The 24240-nt window shown below is 46.4% G+C and overlaps 1 protein-coding gene across 4 annotated transcripts in view; it reads left to right on the top strand.

Annotated features, from left to right (window-relative positions):
* The window catches only part of CTDSPL (CTD small phosphatase like), a 126042-nt gene that overhangs the window by 39276 nt on the left and 62526 nt on the right, over positions 1–24240 (top strand). Inside the window, exon 1 of one of the 4 annotated variants that reach the window (XM_055414651.2) lies at positions 23745–23820. The exons of the other annotated variants lie outside the window; for them this stretch is intronic. Coding sequence (XP_055270626.2) covers positions 23760–23820 — 61 coding nt within the window. The 5' untranslated portion in view covers positions 23745–23759. Of the gene's footprint in view, positions 1–23744; positions 23821–24240 lie in introns of those variants that run through there. 4 annotated transcript variants of the gene reach the window in all.

Genomic DNA, 24240 nt, shown 5'->3' with positions numbered 1-24240 from the left:
CTGAACTGAAGGGGGTTTTAGTCAGGTGTATATATTTGTCTAAACTCAGTGACTGTACACCTCCCACTTGGTTACGTCACTGAATGTAAATTTTACCTCAAAAAAGTTATATTTAACTGAATTTTTTAGGGAAAGTCTGACATCCATAGTTTACTTTGAAATACATCAGAAAGGTTAGATGGATTGATAGATGGACAACACAATGAATGCATACAGAGATACATGACAAAGCAAACATAGTAAAATGTTAGTGGTAGAATCTAGGTGGCTGACCATATTTATTTATAAGGATTGAAGTATTTATTTAAACATACTTCATTGTCTATGTGTAATTTTTCCTAATGTTAAGGAGAAAAAGTACAGGAAAAGTATGCTTTGAATTCCATGTTCACATAGTAGGGCTTCCCTTGTGGCTCAGCTGGTAAAGAATCTGCCTGCAATGTGGGAGACCTGGGTTCAGTCTCTCAGTTGGGAAGATCCCCTGGAGAAGGGAAAGGCTACCCACTCCAGTATTCTGGCCTGGAGAAATTCCATGGACTCTCTAGTCCATGGGGTCTCAAAGAGTCAGACATGACTGAGAGACTCTCACTTCACTTCACACAAAATTACTGAAATGCAGTGAGTTGAACCTTCACTGGGATCTGCTTTTTTAAAAAAAAATATATATATGTATTTATTTATTTGGCTGTGCTGGGTCTTAATTGCAGCATGTGGGATCTTTCATTGTGGTATATGGGATCTAGTTTCCTGACCAGGGATTGAAGCCAGGCCCCCTACATTGGGAGCTTAGAGTCTTAGCCGCTGGACCACCAGGGAAATCCCAGGATCTGCTTTTATAGACAAGAAAAATGTGTTGTGAACACATTTTTTCTGAATTTCTTGAGATCTACTATAAACAAAGGACCATGGAGTAATTAATTAATATGAACCAGGTGTTTCCCCTGTCCTCTGGAAACTTGCAATCTAATAAAGCATGTAAAACAAGCATACAAATAAGAGAGTACTGAAGGCCATACTTTCTCTAAAGAAGGTAAGGATAGGCTTGGTGTGGTTGTTCAGCAGAGTGAGAGTGTACTAGGTTGGAGAAACCATGGTGGCTGCATGGAGGAGGGGATGTTTCACACACTCAGAGGACAGACAACTTCAGTAGGGAGGACAGTATCCCAGGTACAGAAAGGAGCCTGTGCAGATGTTTGAAAGGATGTGAAATAAAGCTGGAAAGATGGGACCAGGGCCTTGAAAACCAGGGTTGGGTTTTTTTCAGTAGGTAGAAAGGAGACATATGTAGGTAGCGTGTTTGGGTGAGGGAGAGAGGTGAATACTATCATGTAAACGTTCATTATTGGTACCCAGAAATGCAGGAAGTCCAGACGAGAACCCCTCCCCCCACCTCCCACTGTAAGGTTTTATTCCAGTCAGGCCCCCTTAGAGGGGTGCTGCCAAGGCCCCTGCTTCAACTTGAAGGAGTTAGATTAGAGGATCTCCAGGGTCCGCCACATTCTGTGATCTAATGACTGGAAAAAATTGTTGCACAAACAGATTAAATATTTCCTCTTGCCATGTTATATTGCTGTGTTAGCCAGCTCTTTCTTCATAAAGTCTGGATTGTACTGTTACATAACTCTCTTATATTACAACGTCCATATTCTGAGTGTCAGAACTGTGAGCTGTTGCTGTGTGGAAATGTTGCTTTTCACAGACCGATAACATTTCAAGCTCTTAAACTTTAATGTTGTGGGAAGAAAAATTATTGAGTCTTTAAACTGGATGGAGGTTGCAGGGGAACCTTCTTCATATGTCACAGATGGGTCTGAGTAATCCAGACTTGCTTGCATCATTCTCATAATTCCCAAATGCAAGGAAACAAAATCTTAAAATTTTACGTGTGTCTGTGTGTGTACTAAGTCGCTTCAGTTGTGTCCCTCTCTTTGAGATTCCATGGACTATAGCCTGTCAGGCTCCTCTGTCCATGGTATTCTCCAGGCAAGAATACTGGAGTGGATTACCACGCCCTCCTCCAGGGTATCTTCCCGACCCAAGGGTTGAACCTGCATCGCTTATATCTCCTGCATTGACAGACGGGTTCTTTATCACTAGCGCCACCTGGGAAGCCCAGTTTCTTGTGTTGAGAGAAAATTTACTGCTGCATGAGTTTTTAATAATGGCTTTCTTGTCGTCTCTTATATGTTTTGATCTTTTGGCTCAGGGGAAATAAATGTCCCAAATATATCGAACCATTGGGTGGGTGATGAGAAACTATCATCTCTCAGCATCCAGGTCTGGATGGATATCTGCTTGTGTCAAGAATGAAGGAAAGATGCCAAAAATAGTAACTTTCAGACCACTGGGTTCTAACATTTGATATGAAGAAAGAGATGATATGCTGAAAAAGTGTGAGATGGGAACATGGACTCTTTGGTAGGAAAAACAGGAAGGTAGCTCAGAGCCCTCTCCTTGGTATGTTTGCGTTTGCTGGCTTGATGATTGGCTTAGACCCCATTCCAGAAACACAAGTTTGATCTTTGATGGAGTGCTAGTTACACTGAGAGCTCTGTTGCAGAGACAGCATGCTTCTTAGCATTCATTCACTTTTCTTCTTATTATGGAGAGAAACCATGCCCTGACCTCAAATGCTTCTAAACCATTTGAACACCATGCCACACCTCTCCAAATGTCTTGTATATCTGTGCTCTGTGAACAGGGCAGAGATGGTCAGTATTCCTGTTTGTTGATGGAATCAGTCCAGAGAATTCCCACGGTCTTTTAGAAAGAGGGTGTTCTCTCTGGGGACCCAGTGAGCAGCAGGGTCTCAGTTCAGAGCTGCTTCAAAGATGTATGGGCTGTGGCTTCAGACCCGGCCCCAATTAGAGGGGAGGAAGCTGCTTTTCCTCTGCTGGGAACTAGAGACTACCACATCAGGACTCTTCCATTTTTAAACACTTCACTGAAATGTGCGCTGTTTATTAGCAAACAGCATGTTTTGGGGCCATATATCCTGTCCAAGTAATAATAATGCCGCCGCTCTGTCATTAACATGCTTTCCCTTCCTCAACTTATAAGGATTTTTTATCCAGTTGTAAAATAAACTTGTTGAAAGTTGAAAATACAGAAGAATGTAAACCTTTAAAGTCATCCATAATACCACAACTGAAAGGTGTTAATCATTGTTAACGTTTTAAGATTCTTCTTCTTCCTTTGAACTTTCTCTTACATATGTATATACATAAATGTCATAAGGGGACCATGGGAAATATGCCAGCTGTTTTTCACATACATGAGAATTTTTCTCGTGTTATAAAAAATCCTTAGAGAATATACTTAATGACTACAGAATATTCATTCCATTTTGTGAACACAGCATCATTTTAATAGTAGCTCACTATTAGACAAGATTGTTTGTAATGTTCCTTTGGAAAAGTGGCAATATCCTTGGTTTCTTCTTCTGGGGAAGGAGGAGAAATAATGTGAGTTTGCCTAGGTGCCTGGTGCCACAGACTAAACCTGTTTGGACCCCTTTTTGGGGCCCTGTCTGGCTTTCCATGCATCCAGATTGAAGGACCAGGGAGAGTGTCCTCAGAGCCACGGCCAGGGTCACTTTGTATTTGTGCCTCTCTTCCTGGGGACAAGCCGGCTTTGGGCATGGGAGTCCATCCCAGTGGACAACTCCCCTGCTTCCAGTAGCCCTGGGAGGCCAGAGGACCCACCCCTTCCACGCTCTCTCTTCGTCAGGAGAGACGCCAGTCTGAGTCCCACACGGCTGTGGTCTTAGATCTAAACCAGAGAAGCTGCACGGGGCTTGGAGCCCGCTGGGCCTAGTAATAGTGGTACTAACCGCGGCTAATATTTAGTGAACATTTGCTGTGACGCTTCAGGTGCTCTGCATACAGCAGCTTGTTCATTTGCAGACCTCCTGTTCTGAGAGCAGGCGGTAGTGTCTCCCAATGAAAAAAGTAGGATGGGCTCAGAGCCACACAAACCTGCTTGGGGTCCCGGCTCCCTCCATCGACCAGGAGCTCCGTGACTTGGGCAGGTGCAGTTGTTAGGCATGAATTCAGCTACAGAGATCAGAAACCCTTACCAAGAGTGACTTAGACAGGCAGGTAGTTATTTTTCTGGAGGGAGCCAGCCCAGGGCTCATGCAGTGTCTTCAGGGAGCCAGCCTCTTCTCTTCCCACCTCCATTATCTCCGGCTAGTGGCTTTCGCCCTTGTGCTGCTGACACGACTGCCTCTGAGGCAGGAAGAAGCAGAGAAGGAGAAAGTGAGGCAAGCCCTGGATCAGGAAAGCAGAAGCTTTCTTGGGAACACTCAGCTTTACGTCTCAGTGGCCAGAACGTTATCACATGGCCACCTGGCTGTAAGGGACTCTGTGGGGGAAGGTTTAGCTGGGCACACTGCTGTCCTAAAGAAACCAGGGTTCGGTTAGAAAGGGAGACGGATATTTGATGGGTCAGCAGCCATCCGTGTCTATGTCAGCAAGTCACTCCATTTCTCTGGCACTCACTGCTTCCTCCTCCCTAGTCTAGTCAGGCTCTCTCAACTGACAGGAGGTGTGCCCAGTTTGCCTTAGGCTGGAGATCCCCAGGGACGGGGAGACGGGGGCATGGGTTCCAGCAGCACACTGTCCATTCCCTGTGGGGCTCTGTGCTTCCCAGCAGGCCCACAGGCACCTTGTTCAGGAGGTCTGGCTTGCTCTGTCCTGCCATCACTTCAGGATCCGGCATCTGTGACTCTACACCACACCGCAGAATTCTTCGTGGTGTGGAAAGCTGACCTTTCTGCCCTCTGCTTTCTCCTGCTCTCCTCCTCCCTCCACTGACTCAAGCCAGCTGCCACCTCTGCTCCCGTGGCTGCATCTTACATTCAGACCCCCAGAGAGACAGCGTGCGGGGTGAGGAGCATCACGGTCAGGTGGAAGATTCCTGCCCCAATGGTTCCCCCATTGCCCTTCAACCACCGAACACACTGTGGCTTCTTTCCTCACCAGAGAGAGCCCTGCGGCTGGGGCGGGTGCTGGGGGAGTCCCGGCCTTACCCCGACCCCCTACCTCGGGGAATCTCAGGGCACAGCACAGCTCTTGGCTTGCCCTGCACATTGAACGCACAGGAGTTCTGCGCCAGCAAACACCGTCCTCTGGGTGGGCCTCGGTTGTTGTTTGAGACTGTTTGAGATGGGGGTAAACTTCCTGTTGTCTGGCTGTTGGAGAAACAGCCAGAAACCCCACAGGCAGACTCCAGGGCACAGTGGAGAGCGTGGGTTTCGTGAAAAAGGTAGAGGGGAGAGTCGGGGAAGGGGGCTGATCTGACTGCAGGCATCCCCAGGGAGGCCCTTGTAGTCCACGAGGAAGACGCCATCAGCCAGGCCCCTCATCAGCACAAATGAGGGAATGTGTGTGCACATTCTTTGAATCCGTGACTCACTCCAGAGGCTCCCTGTGGCTGTTATTACAGCTGCTGCTGCTGCAAAACAGCTTTGAACCTTAAGGTGTGAGACCGCCTCTGGAGGTAGGGGCCGAGAGCAGGGAGGGTTGTTTGGCAACACGGGAGGCGAGCGGCCGTTCCGAGATCCACGGGGGGAGGAGCCTGGGTGAGTAAGGCTCCGCTGTCTCTTCAGTGGCACTTTTAGGTGGTCTGCATGATTCTGGCCCACACACCTGGGCCCTGAGGGTCAAAGGCAAGAGTCAGGCCAGGAGGCCCTGTTATCAAAGGAGTTATCACAAGGCTGTCTAGGTGAACAGGGGGCAAAGGTATGTCACACCCCCACCAGCCTGCGCTCAGCCAGGGCTCTGTGCCGGCCTAGTGGCATCAGCTTGGGGGCCCCCTGACAGAAGCCCAGGAGCCCCCTTCTCTCATTTGCCCTGCATTCGTGCTCTGGCCCAGAGGTGCTCTGGTGGGTCAAGTGCTGGGCCAGCACTTGCCCAGTTCATATGTGATTGGTTCTGACGGTCCCCAAGCTGGCCCATCACTGCCGCTGCCACTCGGTAACTGGTTTATTCAAGCCGCACCCACCTGGACTCTAATGGTTGAAACAGAAAATCACTGGACAGCACTGCCTTCCTCCCCAGACCCCCAGCACACACTCTTATGGCCTGAGGAGTCTCCTCCAGCCTATCTGGGCCAGAGGCCGTGGAGTCAGCCTCCTCAACCTGAAGAATGCTGTAGAATAAGAGCTGGCTCATGGGCTGGCCTCCTGTTGGACTGCCGGCGGAACAGCCCTTCACTGAAACTTTGAACTTGGTCCTGTGACATTTGCATTTTAAGATGAAAAGAAAGCCAGATTGCAGAGCAGAGCCAAACTGGTTATGTTTATTCCTTTTTTTTTTTTTTTTTTTGGCCGTTGAGCAAATTCTTTTGGGGGAGGGTCCTCACTTGGTTCCTTTCAGACACCTCTGTCAGAATTCAGAGGAAAGGACTCACATTAGTGAGTGGAGGAGCCCAGGTCCTGACCTCACCTGAGCTGAGACAGCACCTCACAGCCTGATGAGCTGCGTGGAGGGAGAACCTGCTCACAAGGAGCGGTGACTCCTGGGAACAGGGCTGGGAGCCGGGGGGCCATCAACGGCAGGAGGAATCCTTCCAGCTCCCCAGCCAGAGCACTGCTGCACCCCAGACTCCCGAGAGTCAGCACCTAGGGGACCCCGGGCTCCAAGACTGGGCCCAGGGATGGCCCTGCTTACCCTCATCTTGGTGCTCAGCCTGTAGCTCTCACACTGCTGCCTCACGCAGAAAGCATGTGCGTGGTCCTGAGCCCCCTCCATCCCTCTCGTCTAGGACACGCCTCCAGTCTCTGCTTCTTCCTTCCCCACATCTCTGGTCTGGAGAAGTGGTTTTCTGCCCATCCTCCCATCCTGCCTGCAGGGTGGCAGCAGCCTCCTGCCTCTGGGGCTCGTTCAGCAGCATCCTGTGCATCTTTCTGGCACAACTTGCCAAAACACAATGCGCTCTAATCAGGCCCCTGTGTGGACGCTTTCAGCACCTCCTCACTGCCTACCGGAAGCAGAAGGTTAGAGAGCCTTGCTCTGTGATTTGGTCACCCTCTGCCTCCCTGTGTCTTCTTATACTTTGTTCTGCCCACAGCTCCAAACATAGGCACTCAGGAAACATTTAGAGATGGAATGACTGAATATAAAAATTTGGAAGCCAAACAAATTCTCTGATGTTTTTGATTTCATAGTTACAGAATTGCCACATTCGTATCTGCAGGAGATACTAAAAGAGTATCATTGTGATAGTCTTTTCCTGGTTTTCTTTAAATAAGTCTGTTATCCAAAGACTTGAGAAGCTGGTCTTATTTCATAAAGGGGGGTGAGGTTTGTAGAACATGTAAGGAAACTTGAGAGTCAGATGACATTTTGATCTCTTGTTCTGAATCTGCAGCTCAGATAATGCCTACCAAAAGCATCTCAACAATTCACTCTCTTTTTAGCCAGCCAGTTCTTCAGTCAAGTTTAAAAATGCTTGGAAGAACATGTGATTTTTAAAATATCCTGGAGGATTTTTCCAGGCCTGGGCAACTCTCATGGGTCAATGCACAGCTATTTCTGTGTGTGTGTGTAGAGTGGGCGGTGCTCTGCCTGTTCACAGAGGGCCCAGGGCCCGGCTGTCTGGCCAGTGTGGGGAGAGGGGGAAGGGGGTTGGATGTAGGACTTGCTTCTTGCCTCCTCATACCACAGCTGGGCTCCACTGCAGACCCACAGGCCTTCTCTCCCCACCCCTGGTGTTTGTGTGCCGGCACCTGCTGAAAGGTGTTTATTCTTACTGTCTGGTCCCTTTATTCATTTTTTAAAATTACTTATTGATGTACTTGGCTGTGCTGGGTCTTAGTTGCAATACGAGGGATCTGCAGTCTTCGTTGCAGCATGTGGGATATAGTTCCCTGAAAGGGGTTGAACCCGATACCCCTGCATTGGGAGCGTGGGGTCTTAGCCACTGGACCACGACAGAAGTCCCTGAGCAGGTCTCTTTAAACTGTGGGAACCCCAACTCTGAGTCACGCATAGCATCCAGGTTATGGTGCCCAGGTAGGTGTTGTGAGGAGTCGCTTGGAGCAAGTATAGACTGTCCCGCATAGGAGTGGCTTTGGAGTACACCACCCATACGTGTGAAACAAACACTTCCCAGCTGGTTTGAAGGCCTGTTATTTTTCAAGATTTCAGTCAAGCTTAAAGGAAGAGCAGTCCTCAAGACAAATGGGGAGCAAAGGAGTGTGGCCCAGCACCCAGGAATGGAGTGCCCAGCCCAGCCCTGTGACAACCTGTTATTTTCTGGGCCAGGCCATTCCCCCAGGGCACCCCACCTCTCCAGCTGGGAGGCTGGGTTAGCCCTGTCTCGTGCTGGATTTGCCCCCCGGGTCCACTCTCCACCCTTCTCTGCCCTGCCCTGTGCTCTGGAAGCCGGTTGTGGGGACTGTGTCGACGGGCCCCTGGCTTCCTGTCCCCTGTTGTGCTCTTTTGCCAGTGGGGAGAACCCACGGGAGATTTGAGGGGTGGGTGGAGGGGTCTGGGTGAAAGGGGGTTAGTGAGGCCAGAGTACGGATTCTCGCGACTCCTCCCTGAGGCGTCACCAGGTCTGGGCCCCTGGTAGGCTGCCCTCTACACAGGGCACTTCGTCTCAGGTTCCAGTAGCCTCACTCCTGTGGTCCCAGCATGTAACTGTGGCGCTGTTACACTGGGCTGTGGTTCCCCTACCCCCTGCCCGCCCCTCTGTAAATGGTCCCTTTATTAAACTCTCCTCAGATTACCCAGCTTGAGAGTGCCATCTGTTTCCTGCCAGAACCCTGGCGGATATGGTTCCTAAGATCTTTTTCAGCTCCGAAAAAGGATGCCTACAAGCAAGGGAGAGCTGGCCCTTTGGGGTTCCCATTTTTCACTGGTGCCTCCCTACCTGGTTCCCTGGGATCATGGGAGAGAGGGCCTGGCAGGAATGTGATCCCTGAACACAGAGTCACTAGGACAAGCATCACAGGGGCCCTGGCAGACACAGACTGTAGGAGCCCCTATTTCCAGAGAGTGGGCAGGTGTGCCGTCCGCTGTGTGGAGGGGAGAGGACAAGGGGTACTGAGACCAACTGAGGCTGGACCGCACTCCCGCCCCTCTCTGCCTCTGCGACTCTGGGCAGGTGGCCTCACACTCAGAGCCAGCCCCCTGTGGGCTGCACCAGCCCTGGCCCACACATGATGATCATGCAGTGCAGAGGAAGGAGTCTGTGTGGACTAACGAGCGACTGTCATAAACAGCTTTTATTGTGACAGGGTCACAGGCAGGGCACAGAGCCCCGTGGGGACATCCCCACTACTCATGTCCCAGCTAAACTCACTTCATTTCATGCTTTCCTGTTGTACGCGCTTGTGGAGACGTACGTGGCTCCCAGAGTGTCAATTTCAGGATCAAAGCTTGACCTCCGAGATACCAGGTTACAGATCCATGCCATCAAAGAGCCGTGGCAGACTCCAACCATCTCTGGAATTCAGATCTCGAGAGGTCTTAGTCAGCCCCCTGTGGCCCTTCTCAGAGCAGCTGCTTCAAAGTAGGTCTGAGAGAGGATAAGGGAAATTAAGAATATACGTTTTTAAATATGCTGCTGTTTCTGTTCAGTCACTTCCATTGTGTCTGACTCTTTGCGACCCCATGGACCACAGCCCCAGGCTCCTCTGTCCATGGGCTTCTCCAGGCAAGAATGCTGGAGCGGGTTGTCATGTCCCCCTCTGGGGGATCTCCCCGACCCAGGGATTGAGCCCAGGTCTTCTGCATTGCAAGCGGATTCACCACTGAGCCACTGGGGAAGCCCACTTTTTAAATAGATCTGTTCTTAATTATTAAAGTTATCACAGAGTTCTTGACATACAAGAAGAATGCATTCTTTTAAAAATGTTTGTTTATTTTTGGCTGCAATGGGTCTTTGTTGGTACACGTGGGCTTTCTCCAGCGCGGTGCACGGGCTTCTTACTGCAGCGACCTCTCCTGCTGCAGAGCACGGCCTCTAGGGTGCGCTGGCTCAGCTGGTGGCACACGGGCTCAGTTGCTCCACAGCAGGTGGGGTCTTCCTGGACCAGGGATGGAACCCATGTCCCCAGCATTGGCAGGTGGATTCCCAGCCACTGGACCATTAGGGAAGTCTGAAAGATACCTTCTTGAAAACTACAAATGTCAAGTACAGTTTTCTCTTTAAAAAAATAATAAAGACCCTTAAAGAAATGCCATCATGCTCACTTGGCACTGAGGACATTGTGTTGTGCCATGTGCCGACCAAAGGGGAGTCAAAGAAGAAGAAAAGGGGCGAAGGAACGAAGGGCCAGAGAGGGCCCAACACTCCATGCCCTGTGGACGCACACCCCACTGTGTTGATGTCACCGCCGTTGGGAACTGTGCACACAGCAGGGTGAGTGATCTTAGCAACATAGTGCTCAGTGGAAAATTAAAATGAGATACGCAAACCAGTATTGCCATGAGTTAAAAATAAGCACACGAGAAAACCCATCCCATATGCACAGAGTTTGCGAGCAAACATAGATACACCTCACACACGTTAAAGAATTTGACTCTGTGGTAAAGGGCATGGAAAACTAGGTACAGAGAGAAAAATACACACACAGAAACCCAACACTTTTGCCTTGTTGTTATTTGCTGAGTTGTGTCCAACTATTTGCAACCCCATGGACTGTAGCCCCCCCAGGCTCCTCTGTCCATGGAATTCTGTCCATGGCAAGAATACTGGAGTGAGTTGCTGTTTCCTTCTCCAGGGGATCTTCACAACCCAGGGATCAAACCCGGGTCTCCTGCATTGGCAAGATGAGCCACCTGAAAGCCCCAGAGCTTTCGCCTGCACCCTGTAATCATGTGTCTGGAAATGCTGTGTGTGATGCAGGGAAACCCTGTGCTCCTGAGGTGCAAAGCAAACAGAAAGACAGCCCCCAGTTTTTCTTTTTAAGGTTGAAAAGAAACTTTAAAAAGCTTTTACTATTTGATTTGCCTACTCTTCCCCCCTCTAGCCCTCAGTGTAACCCCTAAACCACAACTGGTAAATGGATCAAAAGTAACCTTTGTAGGGTCAGAATACAAACACCACACAGATGTAGCCCAGAAACCACTTGAAAGAAGGGATGCTGTGAGCCGCCCTTCAGGCTCCCTTCTGGAAACTCAGCCCCCTGCAGTGCCTGCCAGGCGGACGAGTGTCCATCACAGCAGGCAAAAATACCACCCTACCTGCAGTCTCCGTTGTTTAAAAAGTGCCTCCTGGAAGGTAGGGGTGTCTGTGTGAAAGAAAGGTAAATGCATGCGAACCTATCAGAAGAGCCTGCTTAAAATACTGTGAACTTTACGCCCGCTCTTCCCTTATTGGTATGTTTCCTTTTGTCATATCAAAAGGAATTATCAGTGGGTAATTTTTTGCCAATTATCAATGGGTAATTTTTTACTAAAGTGACGATCAGAAATCTACATAATCGTGTGTTACATAAATTGCACTTTTACATCTTTATTCCAGTTATTCTGTCCTCAATGTTTGCATTTGGCAGTATTTTTCCATTTTGCTACATAGACTCTGTTACATCATTTTTAATGGCTAATATTTTATTAACTAAATACCCCAATACTTATCAGAATGACATTTAGGCTGCATTCCACTTATCCTCCACTTCTGAGTGATGCTGAAGAGAAGGTATCTATGCTGCATATAACTTCCTCATATTTTAGAAGAATCCCTTAGGATAGACTCAGGAAGTGAAATTATTGGGTGAAGGAGCAAACAAAAGCATCTACGACTCTTGGTACAAATTACTAAATTGCTTTCCAGAAGGACAGTAGCAATTTATACCTCCATAGCATGTTCTTGCACCAACATTATGCTTTATAAGTTCTTAATTGCTGATTTAATAGCTTATATACGTTGATTGCATTTATTTGATTCATAGTGAAGTGAAAGTCTCTCAGTTGTGTCCGACTCTTTGCAAGCCCATGGACTGTACAGTCCATGGAATTCTCCAGGCCAGAATACTGAAGTAGGTGGCCTTTCTCTTCTCCAGGGGATCTTCCCAACCCAGGAATCAGACCCAGGTCTCCTGCATTGCAGGTGGATTCTTTACCAGCTGAGCCACAAGGGAAGCCCTATTTGATTAATAGAGAGGTTGAAATTTTTCAAAGTTTGTGTTTCTGTTTATGTATTATTGTACTATTGAGGGGTGATTTTTGTTTTGTTTTGTTTTTAAAAAATTTTATTGCAGTATAGTTGATTTACAATATTGTGTGTAGTTTTGGGTGTACAGCAAAGTAATTCAGTTACACATATACATATATTCATTCTTTTTCAGATTGTTTACCCATATAAGTTATTACAGAATATTGAGCACAGTTCCTGTGCTCTACAGCAGGTTTTTGTGATTCAGTTCAGTTCAGTCGCTCAGTCGTGTGTGACTCTTTGCAACCCCATGAACCACAACACGCCAGGCCTCCCTGTCCATCACCAACTCCTGGAGTTCACCCAAACCCATGTCCATTGAGTCGGTGATACCATCCAACTCTGCATTCAGATGGGTATATCTTTCCTTTTCTCCTTTGCTTTTCACTTCTCTTCTTTTCACAGCTATTTGTAAGGCCTCCTCGGACAGCCATTTTGCTTTTTTGCATTTCTTTTTCTTGGGGATGGTCTTGCTCCCTGTCTCCTGTACAGTGTCACAAACCTCCGTCCATAGTTCATCAGGCACTCTGTCTATCAGATCTAGTCCCTTAAATCTATGTCTCACTTCCACTGTATAGTCATAAGGGATTTATTTGATTTAGGTCATACCTGAATGGTCTAGTGGTTTTCTCCACTTGCTTCAATTTCATTCTGAATTTGGCAATAAGGGGTTCATGATCTGAGCCACAGTCAGCTCCCAGTCTTGTTTTTGCTGACTGTATAGAGCTTGTGATTAAGTATTTTATATATAGCAGGATATGGATTGGGGGTTATCTTGGGCTGTTCTTTTTAATTTGCACGTAGCCTTTGTGTGTGCGTGTGTGGTAAGTCGCTTCAGTCGTGTCCAACTCTGTGCAACCCTATGGACCATAGCCCGCCAGGCTCCTCTGCCCATGGGATTCTCCAGGCAAGAATATTGGAGTGGGTTGCCATGCCCTCCTCCCAGGGGATCTTCCCAACCCAGGGATCGAACCCGAGTCTCTTATGTCTCCTGCATTGGCAGTCAGGTTCTTTACCACTAGCGCCACCTGGGAAGCCTATATGTAGCCTTTACCCAATATTTAATCTTTCTCACAATTCTACAACTGTTCTGTTTTCCCTTTAAAATTTTTTGAAATTTTACATAAAAAATTTTTAAAGAAACTGATACTGATTCACTGGTGTTTTTATTTTGTTGACTAAATAAAACCCAGGATTCCCTGTTGGATAAATTTGAGAAAGAATTTTTACAGTATGGCAGGATGGAAAATGCATCCAGTTGAGTTCTTGGAAGGTAGACAAAGCCGGGTTCCAATCCCTGCCTGTGATGTCCCAGCTGAGCAAACCAGTCAAGCTCTGTGAGCCTCACTGCCTTCATTGATGCCAGGAAATGGCATCAATGGCATCAATGGCACCACCTTGCAGGGGTGGGCTGGGTCATGAACAGACACTGGCACAGAGGAAGCCAAGAAAACGCAGAACCCTTTCCTCCCCTTGCCCTGCAGAAGCAAGCGGTATAGGAGGACCACGCAGCAGGTCTCACCCAGCACTGCCCCTGGCCATGCTTCTTGCCAGTTGCTGGGAACAGTGGACTTGTTGTTCTGGCATATCTGCTCACCAGCTTCCTGTTTTTCCTGGTGTGGTCGTGTTCTTTTAGTCAGCAGCAGGACAGAGAAAACTAGGCCAGGATGGGTAACCTCAGTTCTCGAATTCCTCTCAAGAGCGAGAAAGTCTGGTCCTTTCCACCAGGGATTCCGTGATGGTGATCATGGGGCTGTGTGAACTTGAGCAGGGCTGTGATGCTGCGCCCCCAGTGTGGAGAGGTAAAAAAAAGGATGACAAGTCACCCTTGCTGGGAATTCAGGACCCATGAACCAACGGTAATGGATTTTAAACTTAAGCTGATTAAACTTTAAACTTTAATTTCCCACAAAGTGAATGTCTCACCCATTCCCATTCTCTTCACATTCTGGGAAGAGCGGTTAAGACGTGAGCACTGGGGCCAGACTGCCTGGATTCAGATCCCGTCTCTACCACGTGTTAGCTCTGTATGTGATGTTTGGCACATGACTTCACCTCTCTGCACTGCGGCTTCCTCATCCGAGGAGAACGGGGGGCTAATGGTAACTACATCGTAGGGTTGTTGTGAGGCTCGAATGAGGTCACGTGAGTGAAGTGTTAACAGAATTTGGTAGCCCGTGGTAACCTTACAGCAGTTAGCATAAGATCCTAAGATTTTACTTGCTTAACTCCATTTAAATCTATGATTCTCACAGGCTAGGCTGCATGCTTTTAGTCAAAGATCCAGAAGTTCAATTTAAAGGTAATTTTGTGAAATTTCTCAGCCCATTAGGAGTAGATAGTATTTATGAAGAATATGCATCAAGAGTATAGCAGACATATTCAAAAAAATTAGTTGTAAGATATTCTATTCTATTCTTATTGGCTTTGTTTTTTTTTTTTTTTAATTCAGGACTATCTTCCTATGGAGGAAGTTTGCTTGCTGCTGAAATAGATGTCCCTTTGTCCCAGGGAAACACACTGAGACTGAATTCCGGGACCAGGGGCTGCTGGGAGAGGTGTGAGCTCGCCACGGGGGAATGTGGGCCTTGCTGTCTGGGGGCGGTGAGGCGGGCGGGTTACAGCCCTTCCCAAGCTCCAGCGATTCCGAGGTCAAGGTTCCTGCTGTGTGTGCCGAGTCCGGCCTCTGCCCTGTGTTATGGCTGTACATAGAGGTTTGCTGAATGATGTTGTCCTGTATCCCTCAAGGTGCTAGGGCAGTGCAGAACTTACAGTGAGCGTATGGGTCATTTCAATCACTTAATACTCCTGCTTCTTTCAAAACAGTTTACCATAGAAGACTGACTTGGTTAATTGCCGTACTCAGGAAATCTCAGCAAAGGTTGCGCTCCAGAGGGGTTTACACAGCTGCCACCTTCACTTTTCCACATTAGGCTCTGTTGAGATGACTAAATATTAAGGCAGAGTGTAATATTCCTTGGGTTTTACAAATTGGGGAGATGACCTTTGGTAGCAATTTTGAGGGTATTTGGCACTTCAGGACCGAGTCAACGATGCAGAATGACAAGTTCCCTCTTGTTGCTCACCAGGATCCAGGAGGGAAGACCCTGGAGGGAAGTACTGCTGTGTGGCTGGAGCACAGACAGCTTGGGGATGGAGGAACGATGAGCTTTGTTTTACCTGGGGTGCAGGCGGGCTCTAGCTAGTTCTGCTGGATACCCAACCAGAAGAACCTTTCACAAGCAACAGGGATTTCACCAGAGAAAAAAGTGTTTAACGTTTTAGTGGATTTCCAAGATAGGTTTCAGACTCTCTTCTTGGAAGGGTAGCAGCAGGAATCAGGATGCTGTTCAGGTACCTGGGTGGCAGGTGGAACCCTCTCTACAGAGAGGGAGGAGCAGGAGTCTGACACACTTACAAGTCAAAAACTGTCCTTCGAGAAACCTCTTCAGTTCGTTACAGTTCAGGACATTCATCTGTGACTTTCAGAGCACCTTGGTTTATGGTATCTTTGGAGTGAGGTTCAGAGGTGATCTAACAGCTCCAGCAGGAAAGGACCAAGTGGGCTGCAACCACTCCTGCAGTCAGCACAGTCGGTTCCTCCCTTCCAGGCCAGAGTCTTAAGTTCTAGAATAGGATTTTGTAATCCCCAGCTTCTTGTTGGTTTTGAAGTATTTCCTTTATAGGGAATTTTGCATTAGTAGTCTCTGAGTAAGGTGGACCCTCAGTAAATCAAGTAGTTGTTAGCCAGGCTGCAGGCTACTCATGTATGAGTTGGCTACACAAGGCAGAGGAGCCCTCATATACTCAGGATGGGAAGAAAAGAAAATATCTTCACTGAGGCTAGGATGTGTGGGTGTGTGTGTCTAGGGGTATGTGTGGGAGTGTATCTAGGGGGGTGTGTGTATCTAGGGGTGTGTGTGTGTCTAGGGGTGTGTGTGTGTCTAGGGGTGTGTGTTGGGAACATGGGAGCAAGCCTAGTCTTCAGGAGTAATGAAAGGCAGAAATATATTAGGAATCTAGTTATCATTTCAGAGGGAGTCTGACACTTTAAACAGGAGTTTATGAGAGCCCAGGAATTTCATCACTTCCCCATACCACACATATTTGTTGAATACTAGCCATAGTTTAGGCACTGTATGATTTGTAGTTGTTCAATTGCTGAGTCTTGTCCAGTTCATTGCAACCCCATAGACTGTAGCCCACCGGGCTCCTCTGTTCATGCAATTTTCCGGACAAGAATACTAGAGTGGGTTGCCATTTCTGTCATCCTGTCTTCATCATCACCACAGCCCCAGCACCCAGCCCCAGTAAATTTTCAACAAAAACTTCCACTTAATTAATTGTTTACTATATACCGGACACCTTCCTAAGTACTTTATGGGCATTATTCAATTTAATCTTCATCATGACTGTCCTTTCGCAGATGAGGATAACTGAGGTTCAGAGGAGAATTTAAATAGTTTAATTAGAAACTTTGATAGGTATATAAGTGAAAAATCAGCATTTTTAAACCAAGATCTGCCCATTTATCTATTACCTTGTACACCTTTGATATAAGTAAACAGTGCAAGACTCAGTGGGCTATATTCTTTATATTCAACTACCTGGAATCTTCTGGACTAAAATCTGTAGGTGGCAGGACACTGAGTTTAAATCACTTCTTTTGCTTTTTTCCCCAGAAAGCAGAGAGAAAATGGCTCCATGGCATACTGTCTTGCTTTCAGATGGAAGTAAGAACTGAGGACATCCTGCTAACTGGACATCCTTATTCCATCTGTTTATTTCAAATCAGAATTTTGTAACCTTGTCCAAAGAGATGTTATAGATGAAGAAACTGAGGTCCAGAGAAGGGAAGAGCCTTGCCCAGAGCAGAGCTGTTTTCCTAGGAGTCTGGCAACTTTGGTCTCTCTGAGTGTGACCATATGTACATCTGAGACTGTTTCAGTGCTTTCTGTTCTGTTGCATTGGTCTTTTTGTCTATTCTTTTGCCAGAATTACCTTTTCTTACTTACTGTTGCTCAGGAATGTTTCAGTATCCAGTGAGAAAGTCTGTTATCAGACTTTTGCATTTCCACATAAATCTTAGAATCAGATGATCTGTTTCCATTGTCACAAAAATGGACAAACGAGAACTGTTGTGGTTTTCATTCAGATTGCATGGAATCTGTAGACCAGTTTGGGGAGAATTGACATCTTTACAATACTGAATCTTCAAAACCATGAACATGGTATGTCCCTCATTTTCTATGGACTTGAAAATTTTCTTCAAATCACATTTTAGAATTTTCTACATACAGGTCTTGCCTATTTTTCTGCTTATTTCTAAATATTTTGTTTGCATGTTAGTGTAAATCATACCTTAAATTTTTTTTTCCTTTGCTAAAGGTTTATTTTTAGTGTTATGAAATACAAGAAATATTTTCAGACCAACCTTCTTTCTTCCAACTAATTGTTGATGGTAGAAAGGTGTCTGAAGATTCTTCTCGATTATTTCTGCACACAGTCACACATCAGTGAATGAGATGTTTTCCCAATTTCTTTACCTCTCTTTTTCCAGCGTGATATTGAATTGAGGTGGTGATTCAAGCCTCTTTGTCTTGTCCTTGATCTCAGCAGGAAGCTTTCAGCATTTCACCATCAAGTATGATAAGCACTAGAGTTATTTATGAATACCACTTATCAGATTCAGGAAGTCTCTATCTTGTCCTAGTTTGCAGGGAGTTTTATCATAAACAGATGTTGAATTTCATCAAATTATTTTTCTTAATCTATTGATAGGATTTTCCCCTTTGTTCTGTTAATGTGATGAGTTGCATTCTTACATTATTAAGCTCATTTGCTTGTGATGTACTGTTACCATTTTTATACATTGCTAGCTTCATTTTGCTAATATTTTGTTGAGGATTTTTATATCTGTGCTCACAACAAGGATTGCCTATAGTTTTGCTCTTTTATAATGTCTTTGCCAGATGTTTATGTCATGGTTTAATGAATCTCATAAAGTGAATCGGGACAATCCATCATTTTTGTTCTCTGGAATAATTTGTGTAAGACTGGTATTATTTCTGTGTTGAGTTTGTTTAAGATTGGTTATTTGTTCTTTAAACATGTGGTTATTTTCCTTTAGTACTTTGACAATATTCCAGAGTCTTTTGGTTTTCGGTATTTTCATTAAGAAATTAAAATTCCATCTTATAGCTTCTCCTTTGATGATAATATTTTCTGTCTGCTTTTAAGATTTTTCACAGCAGTTTACTATGATATGCCTAAATATGATTTTCTTTTTATTTATCTTGTACAGGGCTCATTTAAGATCTTATATCTGTGTTTGATGTCTTTCTTCGGTTTTGAAAATTCTTAGCTGTTGTTTCTTCTGCCCAATTCTCTCTCTTCTCTCCTGTGCCTCTAATTGCATATCTGTTAGTCCTTCTTGTTGCTTCCGCATGTATCTCTTACCCTCTCATCTTTCTTTTCTATCCTTTTGTCTCGGAGTTTCAAACTAGGTATTTTCTTCGGCCCTATCATTTAGTTCACTAATTGTCTCTTCAAGTTGTGTTTAAGCTGCTGTTAGACCCACTTATTGAATTCTTAAGTTTAGTTATTTTTAAGTTACAGAATTTCAATGTGTTCTTTTTGGTTTCTAATTCTCAGAGAAACTTCTCAATTTTATCTTTCAACTCTTTGAACAGATTAAGCATAGTATTTTTAAAAATTCCACTTCTGATAACACCTTTTTTTTTTTAGCACTTGTGAATTTGTTTCTATAGCCTGGTGGGTTTTTTAACTTGGAATCCATTCATATTGTCTTATATTTTCATATACCTGGTTAGTTTTGATTGCGTGCCAGACATCAAAGACGGCAACTTACAGAAATAACTGGAGGATGTCCTCTTCCTGTAGGGAGAGTTTCTCTTTCCTCTGGCAGGCCCTGGGGTACCTGCGGTCTGTTGTCACTGTAACCCAGTTCCAGGGACTGGGAGGGCTCTGTCCCCATGAGGACCGGTCTGCTTGTCGTTCATCTTTCCTCTTAGGGTGGAGCACTTTGGGGATGAGACTCCAATTTTAGTGTCTCTGGTTCCACAAAGTGTCCAGAGAGATGCTGAGCGTTTCAGCCTCTTAACTAACGCTTCCAGAAGGGGCAGGCATTCTTAGAGGAAACTCATCCCACAGTGCTGGGATCACCTCTCAGAATTTCTCTGTTCTCTGAAATCTTGGCTCTGTTCTTCACTGCTTGCTAATCCTCTGTAACTTCTGGCAGAATTTTTAAAATACTTCTCCAGCTTTTCTTGTTCTCAGCAGGCAGATTAGTCCAAATTACCTGCTGCTGCTGCTAAGTCACTTCAGTCGTGTCCGACTCTGTGCGACCCCATAGACGGCAGCCCACCAGGCTCTGCCATCCCTGGGATTCTCCAGGCAAGAACATTGGAGTGGGTTGCCATTTCCTTCTCCATTGTGTGAAAGTGAAAAGTGAAAGTGAAGTCGCTCAGTCGTGTCTGACTAGTAGCGACCCCATGGACTGTAGCCCACCAGGCTCCTCTGTTCATGGGATTTTCTAGGCAAGAGTACTGGAGTGGCTTGCCATTGCCTTCTCCAAATTACCTAGTCCTCACTGGAAAAGAGTCTGATGCTAGGAGGGATTGGGGTGGGAGGAGACGGGGACAACAGAGAATGAGATGGCTGGATGGCATCACTGACTCGATGGACATGAGTTTGAGTGAACTCCGGGAGTTGGTGATGGACAGGGAGGCCTGGCGTGCTGTGATTCCTGGGGTTGCAAAGAGTCGGACACGACTGAGCGACTGAACTGAACTGAACTGAACTGAACATTATTTCAGTGGCTTTTAAATGTAGTGCTTTTATTCTCATGATGTTTGTTGTGGATTAAATTGTGTCCCACCAAAAAATATGTTGCAGTCCTAACCCCCAGTTTCTCAGAATGTGACCTTATTTGGAAATGTTGTTGTTGTTTAGTCACTCAGTCGTGTCCAGCTCTTTTGTGACCGCATAGACTGTAGCCCACCAGGCTCCTCTGTCATGGTGTTTCCCAGGCAAAAATACTGGAGTGGGTTGCCATTTCCTCCTCCAGGGGATCTTCCCAGTGGTCGAACCCACATCTCCTGCTTGGCAGTCAGATTCTTTACCTCTGAGCCACCTGGGAAACCCTTATTTGGTAATAGGGTCATTGCAAATATAATTAGTTAAGATGAAGTCATACTGGAGTAGTGTGGGCCTCTGAGACAGTGTGACTTGTATCCTTATAAGAAGAGGAGAAGAAACACAGAGACAGAGATGTACAGGAAGAAAACAGCGGTGTGATGGACGGGGGCAGCGATGGAGTGATTCACCTACACGCCGAGGAAAGCCAAGGATTACCAGCAAACCCCCAGAAGTAGCAAAGAATTCTGCCTGCAGGTTTCAGAGGGCCCATGGCCCTGCCGCCACCTCGAATTCAGACTCCAAAACTGTGAGACAGTACATTTCTGTTGTGATGAGCCACCCAGGTGGCGGTGCTTTGATATGACAGCCCTAAGGAAACGAATACAGTGCCTTACAGGATACAGAGTACTTTCCCATAGACACCGTGTTTGTTTCTTCGGGAAGGCAGAAGGACAGGTGACGATGAACAAGATCAGAGCTAGAGAAGCTGAGGCCCAGAGAGGAGGCATCAACGTTCTCGGTACCACACGCCACGGGCGAAGTCTGGATGTGCCTGGGCATCCCGCTGCTTTCTGCCCCACTGGAGATGCCAGGATTCTCCAGCTTCACCACCTCTTTCCAGGCTCCTGGGTATGGAGAGGCTCCCACGTGACCGTGTGCTGATGCCCATTTCCTTGTGTGAAAAGGACAGGTGCTTACTTGACTGGGCAGCACACACATTTATTTGTCTCTTCATTTGTTCAGTTCAGTTGCTCAGTCGTGTCCGACTCTTTGTGACCCCATGAATCAAAGCACGCCAGGCCTCCCTGTCCATCACCAACTCCCGGAGTTCACTCAAACTCATGGCCATCAGGTCGGTGATGCCATCCAGCCATCTCATCCTCTGTCGTCCCCTTCTCCTCCTGCCCCCAATCCCTCCCAGAATCAAGATCTTTTCAAATGAGTCAGCTTTTCACATCAGTGGCCAAAGTATTGGAGTTTCAGCTTTAGCATCAGTCCTTCCAATGAACACCCAGGATTGATCTCCTTCAGAATGGACTGGTTGGATCTCCTTGCAGTCCAAGGGGCTCTCAAGAGTCTTCTCCAACACCACAGTTCAAAAACATCGATTCTTTGGCACTCAGCTTTCTTTATAGTCCAACTCTCACATCCATACATGACCACTGGAAAAACCATAGCCTTGACTAGACAGACCTTTGTTGACAGTGTAATGTCTCTGGTTTTTAATATGCTGTCTAGGTTGGTCATAATTTTCCTTCCAAGGAGCAAGCATCTTTTAATTTCATGGCTGAAATCACTATCCGCAGTGATTTTGGAGGCCCAAAAAATAAAGTCAGCCACTGTGTCCACTGTTTCCCCATCTATTTACCATGAAGTGATGGGACCAGATACCATGATCTTAGTTTTCTGAATGTTGAGCTTTAAACCAACTTTCTCACTCTCCTTTTTCACTTTCATTAGTTCAGCATGCAGTTAACCAGGTTATCACCTGGTCCTGTTTCTGAGTGAAAGTAGGGACATACAGTGCAGGGAAAGACAGATTGGAGAGGGACAGGACAAGCACTCAGTCCCTTTCCCAAGGAGCTCACAGTCCAATCAATGACAGAGAAGTTTCACACTTAGACTGTTGTAGCTTTTCTGATAGAACTTAGCAGAAGGTGAATTGTCTTACAGGTATAAAATGAATTTACCACTGTGCTTTATATATAAATGAAACAGAAGAAAGTATTTGTATAGCCTATTTAATATTTATGACACATTTTTTGCTCTAAAGTGTTAGACACTCTTATTGTAATATTTAGAAAATTATATGCTGATAAATGGTCCTAAATTGTATCCCAATATAGCTGAATAAATTTAGACCTTATTTGGTCGATGTCACCCAGTTGAAAATGTAGCCTGACAGCAAATGCCAGACCACAATGTACTAGATACAGTTTTACAGTTAACTGTTTCTGTTTGGTACACCGTGTAACTCAGCCATCAGAGTTTTATGTAGAACTTTGAAAGGCACTTAAAGGAAGCATCAGGCAGTTCCTGTCCTCAGCCAGAGACAAACTAAGCGATGAAACCTTCATTCTTCCATTCGTTCATCCTTATTAGTACGAGTGTCAAGGCAGTGAGGATATGGTGTTGAATATGACATGAACAAACCAAGTTTGACATTGGGTGCTGTTGTATTTGACAGCAGGAATTCCAGAAAAGAGCTGGATGAGCCAAGAGCCCCAAAGGCATAGTTGGAATCAGAACAGAGGAGTGTGAGTTGGAGTTTTTAGGGAAGAATTTCAGAAAGTTTTTCGGAACTGGCCTTTTTAGGATGAAAAAGGAGTAGCGAGAGGAAGGCCTTGGCGTCGCCCCAGGTGAGGGGAGACGGGAGCAGAGGTGGGGCAGGGAAGACACCAGAAGCTCCAGGAGAGGCCTGTGCTCCATAGACTCCCTTGCCTGCACACTTGCTTTGTGGAATACAAGAACAACCCTCAGGGCCCGGAGGTTCGGTGCAGCCTCTCGCCTCTAACAGACTGACTTTGTTCTGGTCACTTCATTCCCCTGTGCATTTATTAAGGAACCCAAAAGTCCACCTGGAGGAGTACATTCCTCCATGTCTGGTTTGTTAGAGTCCCTTCTATCCCTGCCGACCTGCCCTCTCTGCTTGCCTTGTCAGGCTCAGGCCTTTGCAGGCTTTGGAAGGCCCTGTCTGATTGGGCCACCTGGGTCCTTGTGGCCCTCCCTCCCCCGCTCCCAGCACGTGCTTGGTCTTCTCTCAGCTCCCTGCCCCTGCTCCCAGATTGGCTCAGTACCTTCAGGGACACACGGGGAACATTCCAAGCCTTCTGGCATTTGATGTGCTTCTTGGAGCCCTCCAGCATGTAAACATGGTCCCTCTTTCTGTAGGAATGTCATCTGGGTTCACATTTCTAGAAGACTACATTCCTTGCCCTTCTAGTCAAATGCTGTTGCCTTATCAGTCAATCCTCTTAATAGTTCCCCATCACATGATCTCTTGATTTAATGTGATCACAGACTAGGGAGACCAAAGCTTGCATTGCCCTGTGATGACACTGAGGAATTATGTTCTTTCATTGTGGGTCCAGTTGTTGTTGTTTTTCTTTTTGAGTTTCATAGATAGAATCTTAAATAAAGGACAGTGCTTGGAGCTTGGAAACAGTTCAATTCATTCACTCAACAGACTTAGCTGGTTAGAATCATGAAGAAAACACGGTTTCCTTCCCCCAAGGAGCTCCCAACTCTAGAAGAGGAATGAGCCGTAAAGAATGACAAGAATGGAACAATAGTAGAGCATCTTTTATTATAGTAGGATTTGTGTCAGTGGAAATGTCTATTATTAAAAGGAGTATCTGTAATATAAACAGTAGATGGTAATATCAGTGGTTTTTCAGGTGGCCCTAAAGTACTCTTGCCTGGAAAATCCCATGGATGGAGGAGCCTGGTGGGCTGCAGTCCATGGGGTCGCTAAGAGTCGGACAAGACTGAGTGAGTTCACTTTCACTTTTCACTTTCATGCATTGGAGAAGGAAATGGCAACCCACTCCAGTGTTCTTGCCTGGAGAATTCCAGGGACGGAGGAGCCTGTTAGGCTGCCGTCTATGGGGTCACCCAGAGTTGGACTGACGTGACTTAGCAGCAAAGTCCTTCTTGGGTTGAGTGGATCAGATACAGTTCTTCCTACTTCCCTCCTTCCCCATCCCCCTTTTCCTTTCTCTCTCCCGCTTTGCCCCTCCCCTCCCCCTCTCCCTCCTCCCCCTCCTCCCCTTCCTCTTCCCCTCCCCTTCCACTCCCCCTCCTCTCCCTCCTGCTCCTCCCCTTCCTCCCTTCTCCCACCCAGAACAGCTCCTCTCAGCTTTTAGTATTTTAGGTTAGGGGGTCCTTGTAAAAGTTATGATTTTTCACTGA

The sequence above is a fragment of the Moschus berezovskii genome, chromosome 24, assembly GCF_049115385.1.
Source record: "Moschus berezovskii isolate FMDL1 chromosome 24, NW_MosBer_1.0, whole genome shotgun sequence".
Lineage (NCBI taxonomy): Eukaryota > Metazoa > Chordata > Mammalia > Artiodactyla > Moschidae > Moschus > Moschus berezovskii.
The sequence above is the reverse complement of the archived record's forward strand: the minus strand, read 5'-3'. Positions and strand labels throughout refer to the sequence as shown.